The sequence below is a fragment of the Gymnoscopelus microlampas genome (assembly GCF_963454915.1).
Source record: "Gymnoscopelus microlampas genome assembly, chromosome: 4".
NCBI lineage: Eukaryota > Metazoa > Chordata > Actinopteri > Myctophiformes > Myctophidae > Gymnoscopelus > Gymnoscopelus microlampas.
The window spans coordinates 41,060,195-41,087,632 of NC_139941.1; the positions used below are offsets into that span (position 1 = coordinate 41,060,195).

Sequence of the window (27,438 nt, forward strand, 5' to 3'; positions counted from 1 at the left end):
TACACTTGCAAAATAGCAATATATTATTCTTATTATTCTGTGAACATTTATTAATGCCAAATAAAACGTTTACAATCTATACTTTTGTTTAGGTATTGAATTTACCTCTGATGTGGAAATGGGTGTGCACAAAACTACCAATATAAAAAGTGTGCGTGCGTGTGCGTGTGTGTGTGCGCGCGCGCGCGTGTGTGTGTGTCTAAGTATGGATGGAACAGTTGTCGATAACACAAATGGGTCTAGTCAGTTTTCAGTGTTTCCATGGTGTCTGTCTTGAGGCCCCTCTGCTTACCATAGAGATTGACCTTGTTCTTGCACTCTGACCTCAAAAAACCTCTTGGGGCCCCAGCACAGAGGCTTCAATGGATTAATTGCATGGCTTTGTTTTCATGTTAAAAGTGGGGGGTGTTAGGATTGGCGGCCACTGTTGTTTAGGACTGCCAAAGTCTCGCCTGTCGGCCACGCAAGGGGCTCGGCTAGATTAGCTAGTCTGAGCGTCGTCAGCACTGGTTTGTGAAGTGAGTAAAATGTATCTTTCCAGAATGAGTGCTTGTTTTAGATGTGCCGTCAGTTAATTTCCTACAGTATGTTGAGAGGATGAAATTATTTTCATTAGGATAGCGTTGATTGAAATTCATTCCAATTTTTAGATGAGCAGGTATATTGAGCAGGTGCAGGTAAATTGAGTTGGTGATTATTGATGCTAAAGTTGACCTTTTGTTTTGACTTTTGAGTTATTTAAAGGGCTTTGGGGGAAATAGGGTTTTCATTTTGTGATGGCATTAATATAGTGGTATGTTTTTTTCATGATAAATTGAACAGTTTTAATGGCACTACAATGACTTTTATTTTTACACACATTTCCTTACTCTATGCTTTCCAGCTAACACTCTTTGCCAATCTGTCAGCATGTTGCAAATGTCCTGGGAAAATGTGCCAAGGTGTAATTAAATTGAACAGTAATCGGACATGCGAAGGTGAGATGTTCTTGGCACCTCAGTTAAGCGCACTGGCTCAATAGCCCTAATTATCTACCAGAATATTGGGACTAAAGACTAGAGTCACTTGGAAATGTTTCAGAAGGTAATCAGTGTGTATTCGTTCAGTCGGGTATTTGTGCTACTGCATTGGAGCAGGAGCGAGAGAGGGGCACATAAGGGGAGAGATGGAGAGAACCAGACTGTTGGGGGGGAAAAGCGAGAGAGAGCTGCCTTGTCTGGGGCACTTTGGTAATGAGGATCCAGGGAGATAAATCCTTATGAGACCTGACAGGGTGCCACATTCCTAGCCTGAGAGTCCTAGCACCCACCTCCCTTAGTCTATACTTTATACACTGATGCCATTCCCAGTCCAAGGCCTTATTACACTACCTCTCCTCACAGCGGCCACGACTCACGGTCTTTGACCAGCCAAGCGACCGTCTTTTCTGGGCCCAGGCTCAGCTGAAGATGAAATATAGACTAGTACTCCTGAAGGCTGAGGCCCCACTCCAGCTCTGTATGGAAGGAGAAAAGCATGGCAGAGAAGTGAGGAAGTGAGAGAGAGCTGAGGTGACTGAGTTCATTCGCAGTGTTGGCGTTGAGCCAGCGGCTTGCCTGTGGGTGTCTGTAGCAGTGCCAGTGCATGTGTTTAGCCTCCCGTCTGGAAGGCCCCCGCTCGCCTCTGTGTTTATGTCAAAGCTCTTTCATTGTATTGGGTCTCTCATCTCATCTTGATTCAGAAGTTTTCTTTTTTTGTAACTCTTTTTTTCCCCCTGTGTTCTCTACGGATCTTGTGACTGCCTTCAGACCTGTTTTCTTCCCTCTTGGGGGAATCTCTCTGGATCCTCATCAAAGGCAGACTGCCGAAAAAGATGGCTATTCCCCCATTTTTTCTTTCTTTCTTTCTTTTGTATTCATGGCCTGTTTCTCTTGTTTCTTGTTGAGTAGTTTCTCATATCACTTCAGTGCAATTGTGTGTTTCTGCGCATAGTTTTTCCGCCGCAGTTCATTCAAGGATTTTCTTTTTTCACATTCTAGTCTTTGTGTGTAGTCTACTTTATCCAGCTCACCCTGTCTGAATAGAAGACCAGTATTCAGTGTAGGTTCCTAACGGCTCTAGCTGAGGCTCAAGTTCAGACTAATAGACAGTATGTGATGGCTCTGTCTCCCCCCCTCCTCCGTGATTCGGTGTGAGGCTGACTGAGATGTGCGTGTCCGTCTGTCTTGTGGCTCCACAAGAGTTTGTGTTTACAGAGCTCCTCTGTTCCTTTAAAGCCAGAGCCATGCTCAACCATTTGTAATGCGGGTCACTTTGCGTAACTGTGAAATCAAATGACACTTTATGTTTATGATATAAAGTGTCATAAAGGGAAGATAGTGCCCATCTTTGTGCTATACAGGGTAGGGATGCCAAAAACGGATCAAAATTTTATTATATTATTCTACTGCTCTGGTGAAGATCTTTCTACTTTTTGAAATCTTACAGTTCAATTTCCCCAGATTTTTGTTTAACGTTCACATTTTGGAAATAGAAATGTCTTAATTGTTTGGGTGGAGTGGTGTGAGGGGGCCCACTTCTTCAACCTTTCCAGCACTTTGTCCCTGTCAAGGTTTTGTTCAGTGTCATGCTGGTAGCCCATATTTCTGCCATCAAGCCTCTCAAAGAGTGCCTCACACGGCGCTCTGAAACCTGAGCTACGAGAGCTGGGCGTCATTACTCAGAGGCCCCCCGAGAAATGGCAAGAGTCCTAATGCCTCTTTTGGCAGGAGTCACAGGGACACATGTCACGAGTACTGGCTTACCTACTACTACTATCAAAACACTGGCTTTCACGGATGCCCTTTGGTGTTGTTGGTAGGTTTCAGCCATTTAAACTGAGCTTTTTATTTGTCTGCACTTAGGGGTGCAAATCATGTTTACTTGAGTTAACAAATACTTATTTAACCTATTTAGACCGGGAAAGAATCTGTGATTTCTTTAGATTTCTTTGGCTTTTCAAAAATTAGATTTAAAAAAAAAAAAAGTTTGTGAAAATCTTTGAATATATATATTTTTAAACATTTGAAGATTTGAGTTACAAATGTTCCCTTTAAAAAATACAAATATTCAAATAATTGCACACATTTTCAAGATTTTTCAAAAAAATAGCAGATCTACAAGCTCATAGCGCTGCACTCGGTGCCGCGTTATGAGCTTGTATATCTGCTATTTTTTAATAGTCAAAGAAATCTTAAAATGACACAGATGCGTTCTTAATGGGTTAACATAAATGTATTTAGGAAAATATTCTAATTGAAAAAAATAAAATAAAAATGGCATGCAGGGTTGTCACGATTTAGATTTGCGATTCTCTTTTTCTCTCGACCCTCTAATGTAAGTGTTTGAGATAAGAGAGAGCTCATATTCATTCACTGTCGCAATCGATGCAACAATGTGTATCCGAGGAATGAAGCATAGCGTGGATAAATCTCTCGTGTCACCCTGGCATGATGGGAATATCCGCATCCAGTCTGCTGGATTAAAGTAAATCTAACTACATCAATGGTACTGTATGTGGTGTGTAGTGGGGCGTGCTTTGGAGCACAAACGATTTGAAAGCATTATAGTGTCCTCTCTTTACTTCATATTCTTTGCTATAAAGTCAGTGTGTGGTGAGAGAGATTCTTACGTTTCATCGTCCATCCGGCCCTGCTGTTTTAGAGGAACAGAACCTGGCTATCGTCCCACACCACACTCTTATGCAAAATTGCTATTGTCAAGCACACAAAGCGAGAAAGAAAATCTCCAGTGCACATGGCAACGTGCACTCTCACACTCCCTTTGGAAGACAATACTTTTTTTTAACATTTTGAAAAGGCTATGTTAGAAAAACAAAAGCTATTTGAATTTTATGAATAGGCCATTACAAAGATCCCATGTGTTTAAAGTTGGATAAAATAAATGTAAATGTAAAATGTAAAAAGATGTAAAAAAAAACCTGTTTATTATTCCAGAGACAAGTTCTGATAAAGCTCTTAAACTATTCAGGGGTGTTTATATGATTATTTATTATTGTTATAATATAAAGTACATGTTAGTTATTGAGATATAAAGCCATCAGTGCTAACAGAATGAATGTTCAAATTAACATTGATTTTACAATATAAATTGGGGTCCCAGAGATAGAAATGCCATTAAACTGGGGGTCCTTGCAATTAAAATGTTTGAGAATCACTGCTAGAGCCGTAAAAATCTTCTCTTATGGGGGTCCCTGGCATATCTTTTCAAATCGCTCAAAATGTGACACCCCTAAGCCTAAGGCCTTGTAAGTCTTATTATTGAAGGGTTCTGGATATTTTAGTTTTTGATTTGAGTTTTTCACCAGGAGATATTAAATAAACCTAAGCCTTATGCAGTCATCAAGCCATTGTTTATCTGGCTGATGTACTGTATGTATCTCCTCACTGCACTAGACCGCTTATTTTTTTTAAAAGCAATTGTTGGTTTGACTTGGATGAAGGAGGAGATAAAGACACATGTAAACTGTGTAGGGGTGAAATTGACTGTATGGTAACTTCCAAAATACGGTATACACATTTCCCCTTTTAATTATGTACTCTGGCTTACAGGGGGTTGACTGGCCCTCCAGGCCAGATGACAAATGATTCAGTGGTGAGTGCCGTCCATGTGTCTGTGGTTAGAGCCAACTTTAGGACAGTTTATACGCTTTTGCAGAGATCTTGGGCTGTCTCCTCTCATAGAGCTTCACTATTCGAATGGTAACCATTTTACGGGATGTGACCAGCATGTATTCAGGTTCCGCAAATGCTCATGAGCGCACGGAAACCCTCTTATTTCCATGAAACGAATAGGTTCTGTGCATAACTGTAGTTCCCACTTTCCCAAAGGTGGCATACCCTGCTCTAGTTAATTTCCCCATAGTTTTGTTTGATTGGCTCCGTCATATGTGTTTACTGTTCGAATCTGCTGCCAAGCCAATCAAACAAAGCAATGGGGAAATGAACAGGAAATGGGTATGCCACCTTCAGGAAATTAGGACTACAGTTATGCACAGAGCCTATATAGGCAGAGCCTTCACCACCATCTTTGTAATTAGCACTGTGGTTTCACCCACACTCTTGTCATCAACTATGTGACCTCAGCAGTGGTGTAAAATAACTAAGTACATTTACTCAAGTACTGTACTTAAGTACAATTTCGAGGTATTTCTACTTTACTGAAGTATTTCCAATTTTCAATATTATTTGACTTCTACTCCACTACATCTCTCTCTCAGAGGCAAATATTGTACTTTTACTCCACTACAATTATTCTGAAAACTTTAGTTACCAGTTACTTTGCATATTTTGATATTTATTATTTTATTTTTCGGCCATTTGAAAATAGCCGATCTACAAGCTCACAACGCTAGTAATGGACGGCTGTTGTGGAGTCTCTTTAGGCCTCTGTTGGATACTTTATCTTCAAAATGTGTGTGCAATGTGCATTGTTGTTTTCTCTCTTTGGTAGGCCAACCTGACGTCACACAGCTTGCATTTGACCTTGTTTTGATTAAACTAGAAAAAAAGGCGCCCTTCAGGTGTTTGGCCCCATTCCTACGTGAAAGCCCCCTGTACCCCCAGACACTGCTGGGCCTCCAACTGTCCCAATCACCATTGAGTGTAATCTATTTTGATTATTTATTTGTATCGATGGCAGGGGCTCCTGCCAACTGTACCCAATCACCTTGAGTTTGTGTAATGTAGGCAGCAATGTGGTTGTATTTGTGAAAAGCAGAAGTCATTAGAGAATGTGTTCTGATGAATGCAGAATTTTATTTAATTATCAAAACAATGTTATTACAATCATTTGTTTGAACGACTAATAGGCTAGACAGAGCAGCATATGAACAATGTTGTCAGCTATTCCCTCCTGGCCTCCTCATATACCGCAATAAAAATGTCACTCGGCTGGTTGTTTGTCCCCTGGAGAAGGTTGAGTTGAGTTGCCCGTGAGCGAACCTCAACCTGCAGTGAGGCAGTAGTGATGGGGAGTATCATTCTTTGCACTAAAAGGTTTCGGAGTTGGAACAGCGTATGTGATTGATGTGACAGCCGATGCACTCGTCTTAGCAAAGAAATAAATACAAACGCACGCACGCACGCACGCACGCACGCACGCACACACGCACACACACACTGTGTCTGTCTGCTGTTGAGCTACAGAAAACCTTCATTTGAATAGAACACAAGACACAGACTTCTGTACGAAGGTCATAAGCGCTATTTCTCTGTGGTAAATGCGCAGGTTGCTCAGCTCAGCTGTGTTCAATAAAGCACCCTTAACCCACATTGTCGCATTGAGGCAGTATGTACTTGTAACCACTGTGTGATTAAATTGGCCATGGCTACTCTAATCTAAAATCACATCAAAGAATATCCATCATCATGGATTATTTTTCGAGCTACACTTGTTGGTTGGTGGAGAATGATAACAGTACAACTTTTTTTTGTCATTTATATTTGCATATAACAAAGGCATTGTTGATGAGCTGTTAATGCAAAGGTCACCGTCTACCCATTGGTTCTCAAAGTGTGGTCCAGGGACCCCCAGGGGTCCTTGAGGGAGTTCCAGGGGGTCCCCAGCTAAATGATGGATATTAGGAACCAAATGGACCCTTATGGGCCTGTAACTCTGAGAGTGTACAAATGGAACCAAATGGACCCGTTAGGGTCCATTTGGTTCAAATTAACATTGATTTTACAATATAAATTGGGGTCCCAGAGATAGAAATGCCATTAAACTGGGGGTCCTTGCAATTAAAATGTTTGAGAATCACTGCTAGAGCCGTAAAAATCTTCTCTTATGGGGGTCCCTGGCATATCTTTTCAAATGGGGGTCCGCGGGCTAATAAGTGTCAATTTGGGGGTCCTTGGCACGAAAAACTTTGAGAACAACTGGTCTAATCATCCTCTGAAAAGACGTGTATTATAGCGGTATTCTGCTTGGAGACTGCAGAGGAAATCCAATGGAAATGTTTACTTTTTTTAGTGTGGGTTGGGAGGGGGGAGGGGGGGGAACGTGGGGGGGCTGCACAAGCGGTGGTTGCACACAACTGCTGCTCTGGCTGACAGCAGCAGACGTATCAGTTTGAGACCGCGGACCGAGTCCATTGATCTGAGTCCAATCATGTGTATTCTCTCTCTGTGTGTGTGTACCATAACGTGATGTTCCTTGTCAACGTGCGATGATTTGTTTGTAGGCTGTAACAACACATGGTGACCTTAAATCATGGCTCTACCTCTAATTGGACTTAACTGCACTAGTTCTTAGGACCCCTGGCCCCCCTCGTATTGTTGTTTTTATTGTCATAACTGTTTTATTTATTAGTGCTGTTTGCACTGTTGTTCTGTCTTTGTTTTTTCTGTGTGTGTGTGGGGGGGGGGGGGGGGGGTTATGTGAGTGGATCACAATGGAAACAAGTTTCTGCATTTTTGTGTTCATCCACGTTGGCGTTTTTATGGTTGTATTTTTTTGCTGATAAAATAATTCTATTCTAATAATAATGCCCCACTCCTTAGGGCTATTTTCTGTCACTGTATATCAGCACAAACGTGAAATCTGTCCTCTGCATTTACCCATCCTATATCCACCAGGAGCAGTGAGTGCTCTTATTACAGCGCTCAGGGAGCAGAGTGTTAAGTGTCTTGCTCAGGGACACTTCAACACATATGCCGGGTCGCAAACCGGGGACCTTCTGTTTCCCAGGGGGCCTCTCTACCCACTCAGCTGTGGCCAACCCAAAGTTGCTCAGCCAACAACGGTATAGTCGTCGTTTATAGGCCTGTTACAATTATTATATAATCGTCCAATCGCAATTATTTGAGATAATCGCAATTATCTTTGCAAAATCGTCATAATCGTTTCCATGTTAAATGAATGTTCACACGTTTTCAAATATTGAAAAAAAAGCAGAAATAGCAGATCTACAAGGAAGCTTAAGTTGTAGGTCAGCTATTTCAGTTATTTTTACATGTATATAATTATTAAATAGGTCAATAATGTATTTGTATATTTAAGTATATTTAAGTTCTTATTCTGCAATTTTTGATTTGGAAGCCTAAAAGGCAAACAGAAAATGTTCCAATGTTCAATGCCAAACACACAATTAAATAGTTAATTGCAATTATTTGAGTGACAATTGTAACCGTGACATCCCTATTAGCTAAGTAACCAGCGGTGGTCAGCAGTCAGTCACTATAAAGGAGAGAGATAATTAGCAGTGATAGTGCGTTTTAGGCACAACAATGCAATGCGATTTAAGTAAGCTGAGTAGCATTGCACTCGGCAGCAGACAGTGGTGGCAACAGCAAACTCACACAGGATACGACACACATAACACACTTTGCGGACATCAGCACGTCTGTCATAATGTTCATAGCGATCATCTGTGCATGTATTTGCGCAGTTTTGCTGACCTTTAAAACTTCTGCGACGGTTTCTTACAGGAGAGATTGTAAAGATCAGTGAATCTGTGGAAGTGATCTGCACATATAATCGCAGGTCCCTTCGCTGCCTTCACTTATTCACTCTCATGGTCAACTATTGTAGATGCTGCCATAAGGCTGAGGCCCACTGTAATATCAAGACATTTTTGTTGAATATTGTTACATCCCTAGGAGACATTGTTATTAAATCGATCTTTTTAATGTCTCACCTTTGGCACTGCGTAAACCCATGGGCCCTATTTTTGCCAGTGCATTACCCATTATCCCTAAACTTCTTCGCCATTTTTTATTATTTTTAAAAACATTTTAAAATAGTTCAAAAAGCCAAACTACAAGCCCACAACGTGTCGATGTAGATCGGCTAGTTGAACTATTTGAAAATGTTTTTAAAGACGTTTAGGGATAGTGGGTAAGGCACCAGCGATAATAGGGCCCATAATATTTTAAGAGTTTACATATTTCTTCGACACTAAAGCCTGTTCGAGTTGACTCTTAATGTTTTTAACGACTGATCCTGGATCAGCAATCTGATTCTCAAAAGCAAAGCAGGATGACTTTTCAATTTCATATTTACATTTATTAAATATTGTTCTTTCAAATGAAATCATTAACTACCACACTCATTTGAAGGATCACTACATAACATTTTGAATGGCAGACAAATGTACTGGTCACGACTCATGCTACTGAGACGCACAGCTCGACAACATCACTCCCATCTCGTCACCCTAGCCCTAACACCCCCAAACCCCTTGTCACAGTCAGGAAAACAAAGCTCTTGCAAAATGAGTACTCTCAGGTGTATTTGATTAGAAATAAGGTTGATTTCTTGCATCCGGCTTCTGAACACAGAGTGTCTATTGAGGTACAGGATTGTAAAAAATCCATTCCCAGGGAGGGTTCAATTGTACTTCCTCGCTGCTGCTCCCCTGAGCACATTTTCTCGCATGTTAACAATACACTTTCTCTTATCCGTTTGTATTGAAAATCTGCATGGAAAACTGTAAGAGGATTTCATTCTCCTATCTTCCCACACAGCATTTACTTTACTGTATTTACCGTTGTGAAGAGTAAGCACTCAAACGCTTTAACAAAGGGCCTGTGGGGGTGTGTACTGACTGTAGCATTATGCATATGTATATCGCACCGCCTGTTTTAAGTATAGGATCACTCTCAGGCCTTATGGCTCACTCACAGAAGATGAAGCCACACTGCCATTTTACTAAATGTCCTCCCGAGTTATAACTCTTCTATATAACTGTCTAGGCCGACGTCTCCATCTATCATGGAGTTATTTATGGGTCCTGTAAAGGCCTGTTAAACCATGGGCATCTCTGGTTTACCAACTCACTGCTGGACTTGGCTGGTCTCCTCTGTCGTGGGGGACAGAGGGACACTGGGCCATTCAAGCGAACGGTGAAGGAGGGAATGGGTCTAGCAGGTGCAGGAACTTTGACTCCTCCACCAGGAGCAACGGAAAAGGGAGCAGCTGCCCTGACATCCGGTGGGGGGTGGGGAGGGGTGGGGGGTGGTAGCTGTTCAACTAGATTTAGCTAAACACTTTGACACTAGCACCAAGCCTATATAATCCACGATACAGTAGGTTTATTATTTTCTTAATTCAGACAGGACAGTGTAGACTAGAGCAGTGGTTCTCAAACTTTTTCATGTCAAGGACCCCCAAAATGATATGTATTTGGCCGCGGAGCCCCATCTTAAAATATTCTGTTCCAGGGACCCCCAGAAGCAAAGATTTGAGTTACAAATGTTCGCTTTAAAAATATATATATTCAAAGGTTTGCACACATTTTCACGATTTTTCAAAAATAGCAGCTCATCGCCATGAGCTTGTAGATCTGCTATTTTTCAATAGCCAAAGTATAAAAGGTTAAAGTGGTTAAATTTATTGTGATCCTATATTAACACATTTTGCTGGGGACCCCCTGGAACCCCCCCAAGGACCCCTGGGAACCATTGGACTACAGACTGAGCATACGGCTCACACAGGTCTACTGTACTGAAGTGGCTGAGGCTATGACCGGTCAACTACCAATGCATGATGTTTAATTATTTTTAACAAGAAGCTTGTCCAACAGGACAACCGCTACGGCCTTTGATTCCAACAAATGTCTCACGGCACATCTTGTCCTCTCTGCAGGTTGCTGGCTACCAAGACACACGGCTGATAATGCGTGGCATCTGCTCAGCAGCCCCACCCACTTCCTGCCTGTAGAGGAAGTGGCTGTGCCAGCATGTCCTCTCATCCCCAGTCTGTGCCGCAGGGCCGGAGGGCTATGGACACTCGCCACCTGCCCAACCCGGCCTCTCTGCCTCTGCAGCTGCAACGGGCACACACGGTAAGAGAGACCATGTGGTCACGCCACCTGTACTGCCTCGCACATGTGATACACAAATAATCAGTGGTGGAAGAAGTACTCAGATATTAGTATTTAAGTGAAAGTAGCAATACCACAATATAAAAATACTCTGTTACAAGTAAAAGGCAAATAGCCTATGTATAAAATAGGGCTAAAGTGGTTAATGTATGTTTTATAATATAGTAATTTATATCTACAAAGGAACTAGTAACTACAGTTTTCAAATAATTGCAGTGGAGTAAAAGTGCCTCTGAGATGTAGTGGAGTAGAAGTAAAACTATTGCAAATCGGAAATACTCTGGTAAAGTAAAAAGTAACTACAAAATTGTACTTAAGTACAGTACTTAAGAACTTGTACTTAGTTACTTTCCACCACTGCAAATAATCAACTTTATTTTCCTCAATCAGTAAATTGGTTTATTGGCAAATTGGAAACATTTAGTTGATTTATTTTAGAATGTTGATGTAGGCAAAAGTTAAATATATATTCTCGGGTCTCATTTCATCTAGACTAAGTAGTACTATGCTGACCATAACAAATAAGAAATCATCAGGATTATGATTTTTAGCCATAATTGTAAATTAAATATTGGTTTGCTGTCAACATTTACAAAAGTACAAAAGTATTGGCATCAAAATGTACTTAAAGTACCAAAAGTAAAAGTAGTCATTATGCAGAATGTGTTAAAAATGTATACACATTTTTTGAAAATAGGCAAAGTACTGTATATAGGGATATAGTGATTAATGCATGTTTTGTAATAATAATATAAATCCACAAAGTAACTGGTAACTCAAATTTTCAAATAATTGTAGTGGAGTAAAAAGTGCAATATTTGCCTCGGAGATGTAGTGGAGTAGAAGTAAAAGCAAAACATTTAAAATAATCCAGTAAAGTAAAAAAATCTCAAATTTGTACTTAAGTACAGTACTTGAGTACATGTACTTAGTTACTTTACACCACTGGTGGCTGTCATTATATGTACTTTTAGCCATAATTGTACTTTAAATCTTGGTTTGCTGTGGATGCAACTCCCGAGTCTGCCTGCTTTGTATCTATTTAGTAAACAGGGCATTAGCCTGCACCACTGGAGGGAGAGGGACCTGCCAAAGCCCCCCCCCCGCTGATGTTTTCCCAACAGGAACATTCCCAGGTTACAGTGTTGTGCACACAGATCTGCTCCGTCATTAGATGTTTGAGTTGAAAGTTCATGTTGTCGTTTGCAGAATAATATCAAGGCCCCTCCCCCATTATTTCGACCCACATCTCCCAATTATGCCCATGTCTTTTCATGGGGGATGGAGGGAGGCCTCTGAAACCCCTAGAAGCGGCCTCTGTCCTGTGCCAAAGTTCACGTAGTCGGCCTCCAGTGTTTTGCAAGAGGGCTCCCTTTCTTCCGAGGCGGGACAATCCAGTGCCCTCTAGGATCCCCACACAGCTGCGGCTACAGTTAATCCCTCCACTCCCCTCCCTCGTCAACACATTCAGAAGGAGATGTGGGTAGACAGGCCACATCCCACAGTCTTTAGACTGGGAGAGAGGGGGTTCGGTTGTACAGTAGCTGCATGTATTTATTTACCCCTCTTCTCTTGTGGGAGGTAAACTGGGAGAGAGAGCGCAATATGAGAACCGAGGAGAAAGAGGTGCGCGCTGGGGAATAAAAGAGGAGGGAGACGTTCTATGCTCTATTCCTGAGTCTATTTATAATGGGTGGCTGTCAGTGGTGGAAAAAATACTCACATTTTTTACTTAAGTAAAAGTATCAATACGGCAATATAGAAATACTCTGTTACAAGTAAAAGTCCAGAATTACAGAAGAGCAAAAGTATTGGCATCAAAATGTACTTAGTACCAAAAGTACTCATTATGCAGAATGTCCTATTTCACAAGTGTGTATACAAAATTTATACAAATCTTTTGAAAATAGCTCACAACGCGTCGCAAAGCGACGCATTGTGAGCTTGTAGATGTGTTATTTTCAAATGGACAAAGTATATAGGGATAAAGTGGTTAATGCATGTTTTGTAATAATAATATAAATCTACAAAGTAGTATTTACAAATAATTGTAGTGGAGTGAAAACTAAAATATTTGCCTCTGAGATGTAGCGGAGTAGAAGTAAAAGTACTGATTTTTTTTTTTCCAGGAAAGTAAAAAAATCCTCAAATTTGTACTGAAGTACAGTACTTGAGTACATGCACTTAGTTACTTTCCACCACTGGTGGCTGTCATTATATGTCTTTTATTGCCCAAGTGTGTGTGCTTTTATTCCTGAGTCTATATATACTGGGTGGCTGTCATTTTGTCTTTTATTGCATGCTTTAAGTGTGTGCTTTTATTTGATTTTCAATGTTTGATTTAAAGAAAGCTACTAGGTGTACTGATGGCTTGTTGTGTGCGTGTGTTTCAGGAGGTGGGGCTGGTAGATTACCATCCTCATGCCAGGGACTACAGCCATGCCATGTCCCAGCCCCATCGCCGCCGGCCTTCTCTGCTCTCTGAATTCCAGCCTGGGAATGAGAGGTAGGTGCTACATACATACTCACCCTTACAGTCGGTCTCCCACTACAGTGGTATCATCATATATTGGTTTCACCTCTTGACCTCCCTGAGGAAAAGCTCTTGATGTTATGGCCTTGGAGTTCAGTTTTATGTAGACCTAATTCTCTTTAAAAAGGAATTACAAGTTCTCTTCCTAGAAACCTCATGTAGTAACCCTGTCGAGGAAGTAAGCACCTAGCAGCATCATAGAATGTTTTAATGTCCTTTAAATGTAGTTTGTTATCCTGGAACACAGTGTAAGCCTCATGGCAGGAATGCATTTTTATGTTGTATTATCTTACGTCTTTGCCGGATAACCCCTCCCCCCCCATTTGTAATCCTTACGTAATTGGCATCCGCAAGCCGTTCCTCTGTTATGTGGTGTTAAATGGCTCTGTGGGGCAATGGAGCATGCAAAGTTTTTGCCATCTTCAATAGACCGACAGTAAGTCAGGCACAGCGCTGTATGTACAGTGCTTTCTCTCTGGAGACGCAGGTCTTGCACCTACCAAAGTGGTTTATTATTTATATAGTCATGCCTTCTTTGAGGATGAGTCTTGATGAGTGCTCATGAATAATTGATATGCGTGCCATGAATTTTGCATGATGCACTGAGGATAAGCCACACGCTCAGTGTTTTTTTCCCCTCATCCATTTGATTGGCATGCCAAATTTTCTTGCATATGTTAAAAAAAAGGAGCCGTATTGACTTTCTCTGGAGGTCTGCGGTAACTAGACGATCTGTTAAAGTCATTTGTGCCTTTTCTGTTGTCTTTCCACTGAGCCTGCTGTTTCCCTAGAAATCAACCTGCAGATCTTTTTGCGTGAGGATGGGGGGAAAATGCATCTTTCAGGGGGATGTCAAATGAGTCGTGCAACACTAGCCTCAGGAATGCCACAGTGACACATTGGCAGACAACAGATGGTAGAGTGTTTCGCGTCGCGTAGCAGTGTGTGGCCGTTGGTGTGTGTGCGTGCGTGCATTTGTGGTGGATGCGTGTTCAAGTATCAATCAGACAGGGACAGGATTATGGTCTCACTGGGACTTTATTGAGCGTGGTCTGTGTGTTTGTTCCTGTCCATTGCTGCTGGTCCTATGGTGGGAACACTAAGTTATGATCTGGCTGCAGCAATCAACAGACAGACACGCAGGCAGACAGACATACATACTAGTCTACCTACTACCTACCTTACCTACTGATGTACCTACCTTCTAGCCTACCTAAAGAGATACAGCTAGGAGTAACAAATAGAATCCCTGGGCTCTGGTCCTCCCACCTACCGTCTGAATGACAGCCACCCGTCGCCGACTTGTTGGCGCTCTGATAGAGAATGACAGCTTCTCGTTGGCGTTCAGTACCCATTCGACTTGTTCCTGTGACTTGATTTAGATGGCTTGTAAGACATGAACAGCTTGATATTCATTTGAAAGGTTTTTTTATTTTTGTATTTTTCCCAAGTAATTAAATATCAAAGCGAGTCATATCAAAGTGATTGTCCTGCAGTTTGTTTGCCCACCTTTTATTTCTAAACTTGCATGAGAGTTGGTGGAACTGTGAAATCTCGCTGGCGGACTTGGTTGGCAGGCATCAGGGGGTGGGAGTCTTTAGTCAAACATCAGGCCTTCAGCATTCCTTCAGAGGGCTGAGAATCCTGCAGCCCTCTGCATTCTCATTCACTGACTCTCTGAATACTGTAACTCTGGCCCTGGCAGCCTTTCAGTCTATTCTCTTCTCAGTTGCCAGAGTGACATCTCCTCTCACTCCACCTGCTGGTTGCGTATTTGTGTTATTGGTTTTCTTCCCATGTTCTGTTGTTGTCTTAGCAGATAGGAGGTGAGGGATTGTCAGCACAATATGGGATTCACCTGACGATGCATCTCATAGCTCACACTTAAGTTTGTTCACTCAGTCTTATCTCTCTCTCTCATCCAGCACAGCACGTCTCATTTAGTTTGGTTCTGCATTCAGTACCACCTACATCATACATGTCATTACATCGGTATCAAGAAGACTCACCTCAAAACCAACTCACCTCAGAGGTAGGAATACTCACCCCGGAAGACTCACCTCAGAGGTAGGAATACTCACCCCCAAGATTTTCGGGGGGTAGGAACACTCACCCCATGACCTGAGAAAACTCACCTCGGAAGACTCACCTCAGAGGTAGGAATACTCACCCCAATGTTTAAAAAAAGGTAAAAAGGTAGATCTAGCGGCTTGTGAGCTTTCCATTTTCACAGAATGCTTTCATAATGTGAGCTTTCCATTTTCACAGAATGCTTTCATAATGATGTTTAATCCATATCTGGATTAATCCATATCTGGATTAAATTCTTTCTTTGAAGGTATAGAATTAATAAAGTGCTTTAAATAGTGCTTTAAATACAAGGTAGATTTCATCAGAAAAGGTAAAAAGGTAGATCTACCGGCTTGTGAGCTTTCCATTTTCACAGAATGAATGATAGCATGGTCATTTGCTATGTGTCTCCAGCTCCACACCTTGCCCCATACACCTATTAGATATCAAACAATGAATCATTAAGTGGAATGGGATATTAGTGTTAAGTGGTCAACCCCCCTCCTCCCCTTCACTCCTGTGCCCCCATCAAACAAACAAACAAACAAAGGTAGGAACCCAGAGAAATGAACATTCCAATGTCAATTTATGTTGTTAAATTACATTTAGCTAATTAAAGTGCTTTAAATACAAGGTAGATTTCATCAGAAAAGTGAACATTCCAATGTGTATAATGCAAACAAATACTTACTTAACAAAGAAAAATGAAGAAAAACTCCAGTGAAGGTAAAACACAGGTATAATGTTTTGTTTTCTGTGTCAACACATTTGTGAGAAAAGCTTTTGGTAAGCATTATTGAACTTTAGTTACTTTAGTTACTATTAGATATACATTTCACTATTGTAAGCATTATTGAACTTTAGTTACTATTAGATATACATTTCACTATAGTAAGCATTATTGAACTTTAGTTACTATTAGATATACATTTCATTGTATATATACATATCATTGAACAACATAATTTGGTAATTCTATACCTTCAAAGACAGAATTTAATCCAGTATGGATTAAACGTGTCTCATTATGAAAGCATTCTGTGAAAAAGGAAAGCTCACAAGCCGGTAGATGTGCCTTTTTTAAACATACAGACTTGGTGTAGAGGGGAAAGGTTAAACCCACCCACAAAACAAAAACTCACTGTACATTACACCATTGAGTTTTTCTGGGTGAGTTTTCCTACCCCGGGGTGAGTGTTCCTACCCCCGGGGTGAGTGTTCCGAGGTGAGTTTTCTCAGGTCCTGAGGTGAGTTTACCCACCCCCCGGGGTGACTGTTCCTACCCCCGAGGTGAGTATTCCTTTTTCAGTTGAGGTGAGTTTGTCTTGAGGTGAGTCTTCTTGTATTCATATGAATATGTTCAGCACATTTCATGAATCAGATTTTCAGATGTGTGCAAGGGGAAATGTGGCCTAAGGTTAGCGTTAGTGAAAGGCCACAGGTCACCAAAATCAGTTGTGGACCAGGGTCATCCTCCGGGGAGCATGAAGTTGCACTGAAAATGACATGGCAACCCGGCCAGTAGTTTTTGCGAGACGTTGTTGGGGACCAAAGTGGCAGATGGATGGATGGACTGACCAACATTGCCATTTCTTAGAGCCCTGTGGCTAGTGAGCCCAGACATCAGCCATAAGTTAATCTGAAGAAATCTGTGAATAATGTATAGAAGTTGATGTCTAGAAGTGAAAGGTTCATACATGGTACAGTGATGGGTCATATATGGACAACCCATAACAAATCTGCATAAATGGTTGTATATTGAGTTAAGAGGAAGAAGGTTCTTTAGGGGGCAGTCTGATGGACTACATCAGCATAGTCAAGAATTGGTAGTATGAGTTGTTGAACAAGTTTCTTTCTGACTCTAAATGTGAAGCAGTTTCTGTTACGGTATAGGACACCAGTACTAAAGTTGATTTACCTGACTATGTTATCTAATATATGACATTTGAATGATAGACCTGAATCAAGCCAGAGACCAAGATATTTGACATGATCAACTCTATGCAGTTGTGTACCATCAAGACAGGAAATATTGTATGTTTGATTTTCCCAATAATGATTTATCTATTAACGTTGATTGATGTAGTAGATGGATATTTTCTCATATATATTATATATTTTAAAGATACTGTGTAGTTACTGTAGTAACTGTTGCTGTTGTGTTCACTTGCGATTCAGTTAAATAAATCAACATATGACTTAATAACCTAAGCCATTAGTCTGTCATCCTTGTTGGCTAATCGTAAATCAACTTCACATTACATTGATATAAATCTTTGATAAATTCAATAAAGAGTGATTAGGCCAATTGCAATTTTCATATTAGTGATAATGTACTGAAATATGATTTGGTCCAGGTGTGATTCATAATGGGCCCTTTCTCCCCGCCCCAAGACCTTTTCAAAACAACGGCCAGTCATTTCCATCATGGTAAATAATAAGCCCGACATTTCTGTACAATTCGAATCTCGAGATCAAGTCATCAAGGCACATCGTCAAAACGCTGATTAAATCTACTGGATTAATAACATATCTGTGTCATGTTTTCAATTGTTTATCGTGTCTAGAAATATAATGAGGGGCAGCGATGGTCACAGAAGTACAGAGAAACATCATTGCTCTGCTGTGAAAACATTTAGAAAGTCACCTGTGTTAAAATCAGCAGTTCCATCTGACACCCTCCACTCATAGTTTAAACTCCCAGTCCCCACTATTATTTGCAAACCAGCAATTATGCAAATTGCGATATGTAATAAACCGTTATTTTTTATTTCATCCGTAAGCTACAGTGTCTGCTGTTTCCATAATTCACACTTACGCTAATTTGCAAACCAAACTGAAAACGTTCTTCTTACAACCAAACAGGCCACAATGGAGCATTTAACCAGCATTTTCTGGTGGCCGGTTGTGTTAGCTAACCACTCTTTTGTTTTTAGCTATTAACAGCTGGTGAGATGTAATTTCAGCTCAGCCATTTTAAGAGGTCACTTGAGGGGCCAGAGCAAAAACGTTGTGTGTTTTTAGACTTTTCCCTCATTGTTCCCCTATTCCTTTGTGCTTTCTCCGTTTCCCCTCATCCCAGCTGTGGTGCTCCGAACACCCTGGAATCACTCACTCTCCCAGCCTCGCTGGGTCTCCGCACAGCTGCCAAGCTGCCTCTTTTCCTCTAGGGTGGCCGCGGGGGGGGGGGGGGGGGGTCACGGTGAAGAGATTGGCAGAGGCACAATTTCGGTGGTGCTTCTGCTTCCCAGTGATACATGATTTTCGTCTCTTACTCGTAACGGGGCTCAAGCCAGTGAGAAACGAATGGAGTGGTTGTGAGGCTGTTGTGTTGTATCGCTGCCTCCGCCCTCCTATTCCACCACACCCCCATAAACCCCACACATCTCTCTCTGTCTTCTCACTCTGACATTGACAAATCCTCCCCAGGGATCAGATTATGTTGCACGCTCATGAGGGGGAGAATGGGAGAGTAGGGTGGTGGTGGGGGGGGTTGAGGAACAGAGCTTGATGATGTGATTATGTAAGTACCAAACCCTCTATGGAAATCAGAGGAAGTGTGTGAGTGAATAAGAGGGAGATGTGCATTGGGGGAAGGGACGTCTTTCACGCACCATCTGGGCGTTCATACCCCCCCCCCCAACACTGTTTAGGCAATTATACAGAGATGCATCCACAATTCATCTCTGTCCAGCCCGCCCCATGACACCTTTTAACATGCAGATTCAGCGCTGCATATTCTACATATGTACTAAGTAATATGTCAATGCTTTATACCCCCTCCTGTCTGGTTTCTGGTGAAAGCATGCTGTATCAGACGGGGTCTCAGTCATTCCTTTGCCCTGCCAACACAGGCACCCTGTTGCACGGAGAAAGGCTCCAAGTTCCTTGGCACATTAAGAAACCACACACTAGGCCATTGTGGCCCGGGACCGGCAATTATGGTTATGTTTCCCAGTTCTCCCCCTTCTCTTCAGAAGCCACTTCCATTTTGACATAGGCAGCAAAAGTTTCTGACATTCTGGCAACCGCCTCCGGGTTAGGCTTTAGAAAACCCCATTTCCTCAGATAGAACAGAGCACCATTTACAAGCGGGCTAATAAAACCCTTGAAGATCGAAGCAACTTGTGAATTTAACAATCAGTGGTCGTCATTTGACTGTACAGTACACGCTCTGGAATCAGCTCTCAGCTGATCTCAGCACTTTAGTGCCAGCCCTCCCTGGATGAACTTGTGTATTTCATGAGTGTGATTAACATGTGCATAGCATGGTTTAGACTAAAGTAAACCAATACCACACATGCAAAGATCACGACCTACTCTACTGTATCACATTACAGAGCAGCGCTGCATCCGCCCTCCGCCCATCACCGATGTAATTGTTAGCATTCCAGCCCACCCAGAACAGTTCTAGCATTGATGCACTGTACTAGGACCATAGAAGGAAATGGGGGAGGGGGGGGGGCAAGGGAGTCACACTATAAACCCAAACAGAGCGTGTATATGTGTGCGTGTATGGGGCCATTGGCTTTGCCAACAATACTGACAAAAAGCACTGCAGAACTGCTCTACCCATACCACAGTGCCTTGAGGAAAAAAAAAACATTAACAGCAGATTGTTGTTTCAAGTGAGTCACCGTTTCCAATTCTCTGTTTTCTTTTTCCACTTTTTCAGCTCTGGTTGACCTATTTCATGTTCCCACTTTGCAGAAAATGGTCTTATAGGCTTACTTTATGATGCTTTGCTTTGAGCCAAAGCCAGCTTGCTGGTTTATCTGTACAGACTGGGCCTAAAAGTGTAATTTTAGGTAATTTCTGATCTCAAGGCGTATCTTGTTACCATCTCTGCCTTGTGAGCTACTGGATAGTTGTTTGGATAAGGAATATACTGTATACAAATTACATTTTATTGGGCTCTCGTGTTTGATATTCAGCCTAAATCGTGTCTCTTTGGCAGCAGATCAATATTGTCTCATTGCTATTAATGTCCGTACAACTCAAGATGATTTAAATTCTGAGACTAGCATTCCTGTCTGACACAATGGATTTCATTGATCTGTAATTGATTCCATTGATCCAGTCTCCCACTAACTGTAGCTTTAGCTGTGGTGCAGTTGAAACGAGGCAAAATTCCTAATTTATAAAGAAGATCTGCTCTGCATTTGTGCCCTGGACTGTATCAGGCCATAGATTATAATAACCATATCGTCTAAATTAAGCCACAGGGCAATTATCTGCTATTACTTCCTCCTTGAATCCGTCTCGCGTTTTAATTTACTCAGATTTGCGAATTTTTTACCTTCTTCTCCATTTACTCAGATGTGTAGTGAAACGGTACTCTCAGTGTGAGAGGTGTTACTTTGTATATATGGTATAATGTATAGTGAAATTAGCCAATCTTTATTACAATTTTTTAAATTTGCCCAAAATAGGGACGCCAGGCTTAGTGAAATCTCGACCGCCGTCACTTTAGTAACCGTCTTTCAGCTCTGTGACAAATAGTAAAGTGTATTACCACCAGGCTAGGCTATACTGTAAGCATAAAAGCCTTCCATTATTATTTTTCAAAGCGTTGTCTCTGATTTGTGTTGTCGTCCGTCCGTCCGTCTGTCCCCTACAGAGGCCAGGAGCAGCATATCCGCTATGAGCCCATCTACATTCCAGAGAGCAACAGCCAATCAGAGGTGGAATATGCTGAGATCAAACGTCCTCGTCTGGAGATGGGGCCGGAGTCTCTGATGAGGCACTCAGCCCACCGGCCACCACTGCCTCTGGGAGGGGCAGAGGACATGGCAAAGGTCAGTGCTGACTCTCACTCTGCTAGTCTTTGACCTCCAGGTCAAAGACGGAAGGTTAACTTGCTGAGATCCCTTGGAACGTTTGGATGCTTTTTTCTTAGACTTTGATATTTGCCAAGAATAATCATTGTTTGCAAGTGTGTTATAGCCACCAAATGTACAGTTTTTGCAAATTACAGGATCCCAATCGTGCTTGCTATTGCCATTATGTATGCCCTTTTATTATACTAGAGGTTCAGGCCGCTATGCAGCCCTCACATCTGAAGTTCGGGCTACTTCTCGGCCCTCACACCTACGTCGCACCGCCGATCCGACCGATATGCCCCTATATGGAGATCCCTGATGTCATCAGTATATGCCCATATATGGGCATCCTTTTGTGCCCATATGGAGCTGACAACACATTGAGGTTAGGCAATTAGACAAAAAATAGACATTGAGAACTCCTTATATGGTTATAGCTGTGTCATAGTGACGTGAGTGTGATGACGTTGTCCGCCGGCCGACCGGCCTCCCTGAAGCCAATTTTGATATAGGACTTTTCTAATCGGTTCAATATAACGATTTGATGATTTGTTTTACTAGAGGTTCGGGCCGCTACGGCCCAAACATCTAGGTTCTCTAGGTTCTCCCTTAAACCAATTTGAATATAGGGTAAAGGTCAAGGCTTTTTGATAAAATAGTACATTAGCCAAGAATAGTACACACTCACAGCATCCGTTTCAGTGCTGCTGATTTAGACCACGTTAACATAGTAAAGTGTTGCTATCTATTCTTGATCTCTCACCCCATGTAAGTCTATCCTTGATTTGTCCCAGAGGCTTACTTTAAAAGCTGATACACACCAAGCTAAGCGTCAGTGGACGAAAACCGTTTTTAGAATAACGGGTGTGTACACTATTGGTGGTAGTGAGGCGTCTGCGTGAGGCATTCACCCGACCCTCAAGCACAGAGAGGGTGTGTGGAGGGGGATGGTGGGGGGAGAGTAGAGCTCTCTGATTGTGTGTGAGAGAGAGCGAGAGAGAGACTCACAAACATGCAGGTTTAAGCTAAGCAGAAAACAAGTGTGTGTGTTTGAGAGAGAGAGCGACGCATGAACGTACAGGTTTCAGGAGTAGTGTGAAAATGCTCTGTCTTTGTTGCGCAACACTTCTGAAAGTTTTTCTTTTCACTGCAGATTCCTGCAGACTACTGCCACCTTCTGGCATGGAGTTAATTTCTCTCACGAAGGCGCACAACAGCGCCATCAGACGACTGTCGGTGCAGTGTGTACTCAGCACGCACACAGATACTTTTAACACCTTTTAGACCTGACGTCTGACCTAAATGTTCTCCCGACATTAGTCAGTTTGGTGTGTAGGGGCCTTAAGTCTAGCAGGGGGAAAGAAAAGCCAACAAAGACACTCTAAGGTGATGGCAGCAAGCACACAAGTCCCACTCTGTGCAGTGGCCTGGATACTGCTGAGTGTTCCTGTCTCCCCCCAGGGTTACAGAGGGTATTATTAGACATGCCACACCATACCAGGAGTCACAGAGCAGGGTATTCTGTACTGTGCTGGGTTTGCTCGAACTCCAGTCCACAAGCAGTGATGGGAAGACAGTTGTGAAACAGCAATTAATAAATAATAGAGCTGACCTAGATTTCAAAATACTGCAGAGGATGGAACTGTGTACGAATGGACAGATCAAAGCGGCTCATTTTGCTAGTGTGATGGAGGGAGATGTTCCTCACATCAAACACAGAGACACTTCAAACTGCCAGCGGAGGCAGAAAGCAATTAATGGAATGGTAAATAGATACACCAATAAAAGAAAAGCTGCCAGAGAAAGGAAAATAAAATATGATGACTGTTGAGCTAGCAGAGAAATATTCAGGAATGCTAGTAATACCCCTAGAAGGCTTTAAACCCATTATATAAGTCCTGTCAGATACAATCGCTGTATGGAAACAGCCAAATGAAGGCAAGAGAGGGACTGGGTGAGGGGTATAGAAGTGAATAAAAGGCAAAGGGCAAACAAGCACAGATAAGGGAAATAGTAAGAGAAGGTAGGATGAACAGGAAAAGAGGGAGTGTTCTTGAGCTTGTCGGTCTACGTCTGACTAAGCCGATGGTTGTGTCATGACTGTATCATGACTCATGAGGCCACATTGCTTTAACAACCAAGAGAAAAGCAACTTGTTTGAGAGTCCGTGGGCTGGCGCACACTCCTCTTGCTCTGGTGGCAACAAAGCTCGAACCATAGATGCATCCTACTACTGCTGTCTTGATGTATAATGCAGTACAGGCAGAGCCCTGTGGCTTAGTCATGGCGGACCTCCGCACAGCACAATGAGGGGCCTTGTTTTCTTTCCTGAAAGAATCCTGGATTAGATGGGGGGAGGGGGGTGCAGGCAGTCTGCTGTCTAAGCCCCTGCCTGTTGATCAGCCATGGCCCTGGACAAAGAGAATAGGGAAGATCTGTGTGTGTGTCTTAGAATGTAAGGCTGTAGTGTTTGGTCTGGGAGGAGGACTGCAGATGGAAAGTCATTCTTCACACCTCTCCACTGTGACCTCACAACGTTTCCATGTGTGCCACACGGCTAAACGCGTGGGCAGGCTGTCCGTACGGCAGAGATATTTATGCTGCTGTGGAAATCCAATGCAGGGCAAAGCTGACAGGAATACATTTGTGGCTGGGCTGGGGTGGCCTGGGAACTAAGTGGCCCGCATCCAGCCTACCAGACTTGATATCATAGCTGCGTGCCTGTGTACTACCTCCTCTCCTATGGCACCTTTCCCCTACTTGCCCAACCCCCCCACTCCTCACCCAACTCTCTTGGCATACGAAGGTTATGCTCTATATTTTCAGTCATAATACTGGCAGCTCTGTATGTGGACTGATTAGCTCTTTGGCACAGGGTGCACAGTGCTCAGGGACAAGTCTAGGCAGCATTCATCACACACTGGAACGGACACTGAAGGACTCTGTCACGTCCTGTAGGCCCCAGACAGATTTATTTTAGACAGTGCTGCCATTTTTAGTAGCCTATCCTACTAAAAATATTTGCTCCCTAGAAAATTGAAAAGGATCTTATAATATAATGATTCAGAGAAGGGATGGATATTTTTAAGCATTATGTTCCCCCCAACCCATTCTCCTAAATGTTCTGCCAAATTGTTTTATGTAGTAGACCATGGAGCTTTATTGATAGTTTTATTTCACAATATGGTTGTACTATTCACAATAGATTCAGCATTGAAAGCAGAGAATCTTTGTTTGAAAGTCACCTCGTTTTAGCAGCTTTTAGCATGCAGAGCAGAAGAGTGCACAGCAGCAGATGCAGCAGAGTCTGTGCGTGCAAGTGTGAACCAGAGGGAATTACATGAACTTACGAGCACCTGCTAGTATGAAAACAGGAAGTCTACTGCTTTATTCAGCCATTATGTGGAATGCATGCACTTACTCTACGTGACTTGTATTAGCACAGGCAGGTGCTCGATAAGCAACACATATTCTCTCACAATGAGAGAAGGAACATGGCACAAATAGATCACTCACACATGAGGGGGGGTATTTGGAGACAGAAAAAACGGTTGCCTTTGCAGCCGGAGACATCATGCACTTCATGTTCTGAAATATGACTGTAGGCGATAGCAAGTGTTGTTGCCAAGGGCATCTTGAGCTGTGAGCTCTGCCTTGCCAAGGGGATTAGCCATTGGCCTGTCGTCTTCTCACACTGACACAGGTGTAGTGGCTGTGGACGTGCCACACTCCTACTCGCAGTGACAGAAGACAGCGTTGTGGTTCCTCCAGACCAGAGGGAGAACTCCCCGGAGAAGGCTGTGCTTCTTCTGACAGATGCACTGTGAAACCCTAGTGTTAATTTAACTTGTGACAGTGTGTAAACATGGACCCATACGGGTCCATCTTTACACTCTCAAGAGTGACACTTCGGATTCTGCAGTGTAGAGTTGTCTTACCATCAACTCCATCCTGGCTAAACACATTCACTCTCTGTATAGTCCCTTTTACATGCCTGTTCAATGCAGAAATGTTACTCAGTCTCACTGTTCTGTGCAGATGGAATGGACTGAATGAGGGGGTTATTGTTGTTACGCTGGCACGGAGGTAGTGACAGAGCAAAATCGATGTCTGTGTAAAAGGGACAGCCGGCAGGACAGGTGCGACGTTTTGATGATGTGTTGTTTTCAACCCGTCATCAGGGATTTAAAAGATCTCAAAAGAGGAAGAACGTACTAGTTGGCACCTAACCTGCGACAACCAGATAACATTATGCTACTGTTGAGGATGTATGCATATTGGGGAGACGGTGACGTCCGGGGGCTGCTTACCGTTTGAGCAGAGGATGAGATCACCCATTATTTCACAGGGATGGTAAAGCATGGCCAGTTAGACAAGCTGGAGGTGGAGAGTGAGAGCAGGTAGAGAAGATGAAGGTCATCTGCAACAGGTTTGGTCAGGCCTCCCACTCCCAGTACAGCTCCTGCACCGCAAGAATTGTACCTTACACTTTTGCAGGTTATTATCACTATTTTAGTGTTTGTAAATAACTGTTTAATTCGTAACTTTTTATATTAAATTGCATCAGTCATAACAAATGATTTTAGATTACATTATGAACAAGTTTCCTCAGCTATGCCCCCTGTTTCAGGGTTGTTTTAAAGGTACTCTGATATTTTTTGTTCCCATAGTAATTATTGCTATAGAGTGTTCGTTCATTAATAGGGCTCTCCCCATCTCTCCAGCTCTTTCATAAACATAAAAAAGAATTTCATCCAATCAGGAGAGGGAAATAATGAAATGAGCAGACGAAATTGGAATATTAAAGAATTGATGCTGATTCACTACCAAATTGCCCCGGTATTCACAATTATAATTATACTGGTTTTCAGTGCTTACATGAATGGTTGAAGGAGTTTGGGGGTTTGAAACTGGTCACCCTAGTTTGAAGACGTAGTTTAAATTCAGACTGCAGCAGAAAATGGGGAGTGAGTATGCAGTTCTTACTCCGAAAAATCTTCTTTACGCTTCTTATTGTGGGATCTTGGTATAAAAGTGGCGTATGTGTCTCACACAACACTTTACCTTTGTTCTTGAGTGTAACACTTAGCCGGTGTCCTTGAGTTTACAGTGCAAGTAAAGAGGCTGCCCAGTTGAACCCCTTCACACCAGTCACAGGCCTATTTGAAGCATTGAGTACTTTTTCATTCGTTTGTTTTGGTATAATCGAGTTTTCACCAGCTCAGAACCACTTTGATTTTTATTATGTTATGTTGTTATTATAATTATGTTAATGGGCGTGGTCTCGAAAACACAAGCTTGAAGACAATATGACTTCATTAGAAATGAATGGGATTTGCACATCCAAATACCCTGAAGTATTGAGAAAACTGAATCAAACCACTTTCCCAGCATCAGGGAACAATAAAGAACATGTTGTTTGTGTTCTTTCTAGTTGATGTCCCTATCTCCCAGGAATCCCAGTGCTCGTGATGACTGGTCTATTATGTTATGTCATAATGTCTGCTTGCTTTTACATAATCAGGCTGCTCTCCCCAGTCAGTACTATCTGGCTTGCTGAACTACAACACAGTGGGGGAGGGGAGCATTATTCATGCTTATAGAAATGGTGATATTTCAGACAAAGTGAAGCCCTCCCCAGGAGCACACCTCCTTGTTTGTGTGTGTGTGAGCGAATGGATGTTAGTGTATGTATGTGTATGAAGGATTCTTGTGTATGTATATGAGTAACTGTCGCTGACAGCCTTCGGCCTCCTCATCCCGCACAGCCCCCTCAATCCCCCCATGGCTCTGACATTTCAGTCACAGCAGGTCCAGGGAGCTAGACTCCAGATTAGCCCACTTATATAACCTTCATTTCAGCGGGCTTAAAAATAACACTGTGCAAAACCCCAAGCTGGATCTGGATCACCCCATCATGCACAGACTGGAGGAAGGCAAGGCGTAATGTATATTACTAGACGTTCAGGCTGCTACGTGGCCTGCAAATCTAGTAGCTCTGATCAGAGCACTATGCTGAAGCTTGGCCAACCAAATCCGGATGTTACGTTTGTGACTCCTGCCAACTGTCCACCCACACCTAAGCCAATTTTAATATAAGCGCAACGCAGAGGATGTGTTGGTGATTTGGTTTTACTGCAGAGATCAGT

At 42.4% G+C, this 27,438-nt stretch overlaps 1 protein-coding gene across 12 annotated transcripts in view; it reads left to right on the top strand.

Moving 5' to 3' along the window:
• The window catches only part of ncor2 (nuclear receptor corepressor 2), a 153,985-nt gene that overhangs the window by 33,767 nt on the left and 92,780 nt on the right, over nucleotides 1–27,438 (top strand). For all 12 annotated transcript variants that reach the window (XM_084054765.1, XM_084054776.1, XM_084054771.1 and 9 more), the window contains exons 2-4: nucleotides 10,627–10,825; nucleotides 13,258–13,370; nucleotides 21,088–21,265. In XM_084054765.1, the coding sequence (XP_083910891.1) occupies nucleotides 10,721–10,825; nucleotides 13,258–13,370; nucleotides 21,088–21,265 (396 nt within the window). In that variant the 5' untranslated portion in view covers nucleotides 10,627–10,720. The remainder of the gene's footprint in view (nucleotides 1–10,626; nucleotides 10,826–13,257; nucleotides 13,371–21,087; nucleotides 21,266–27,438) is intronic.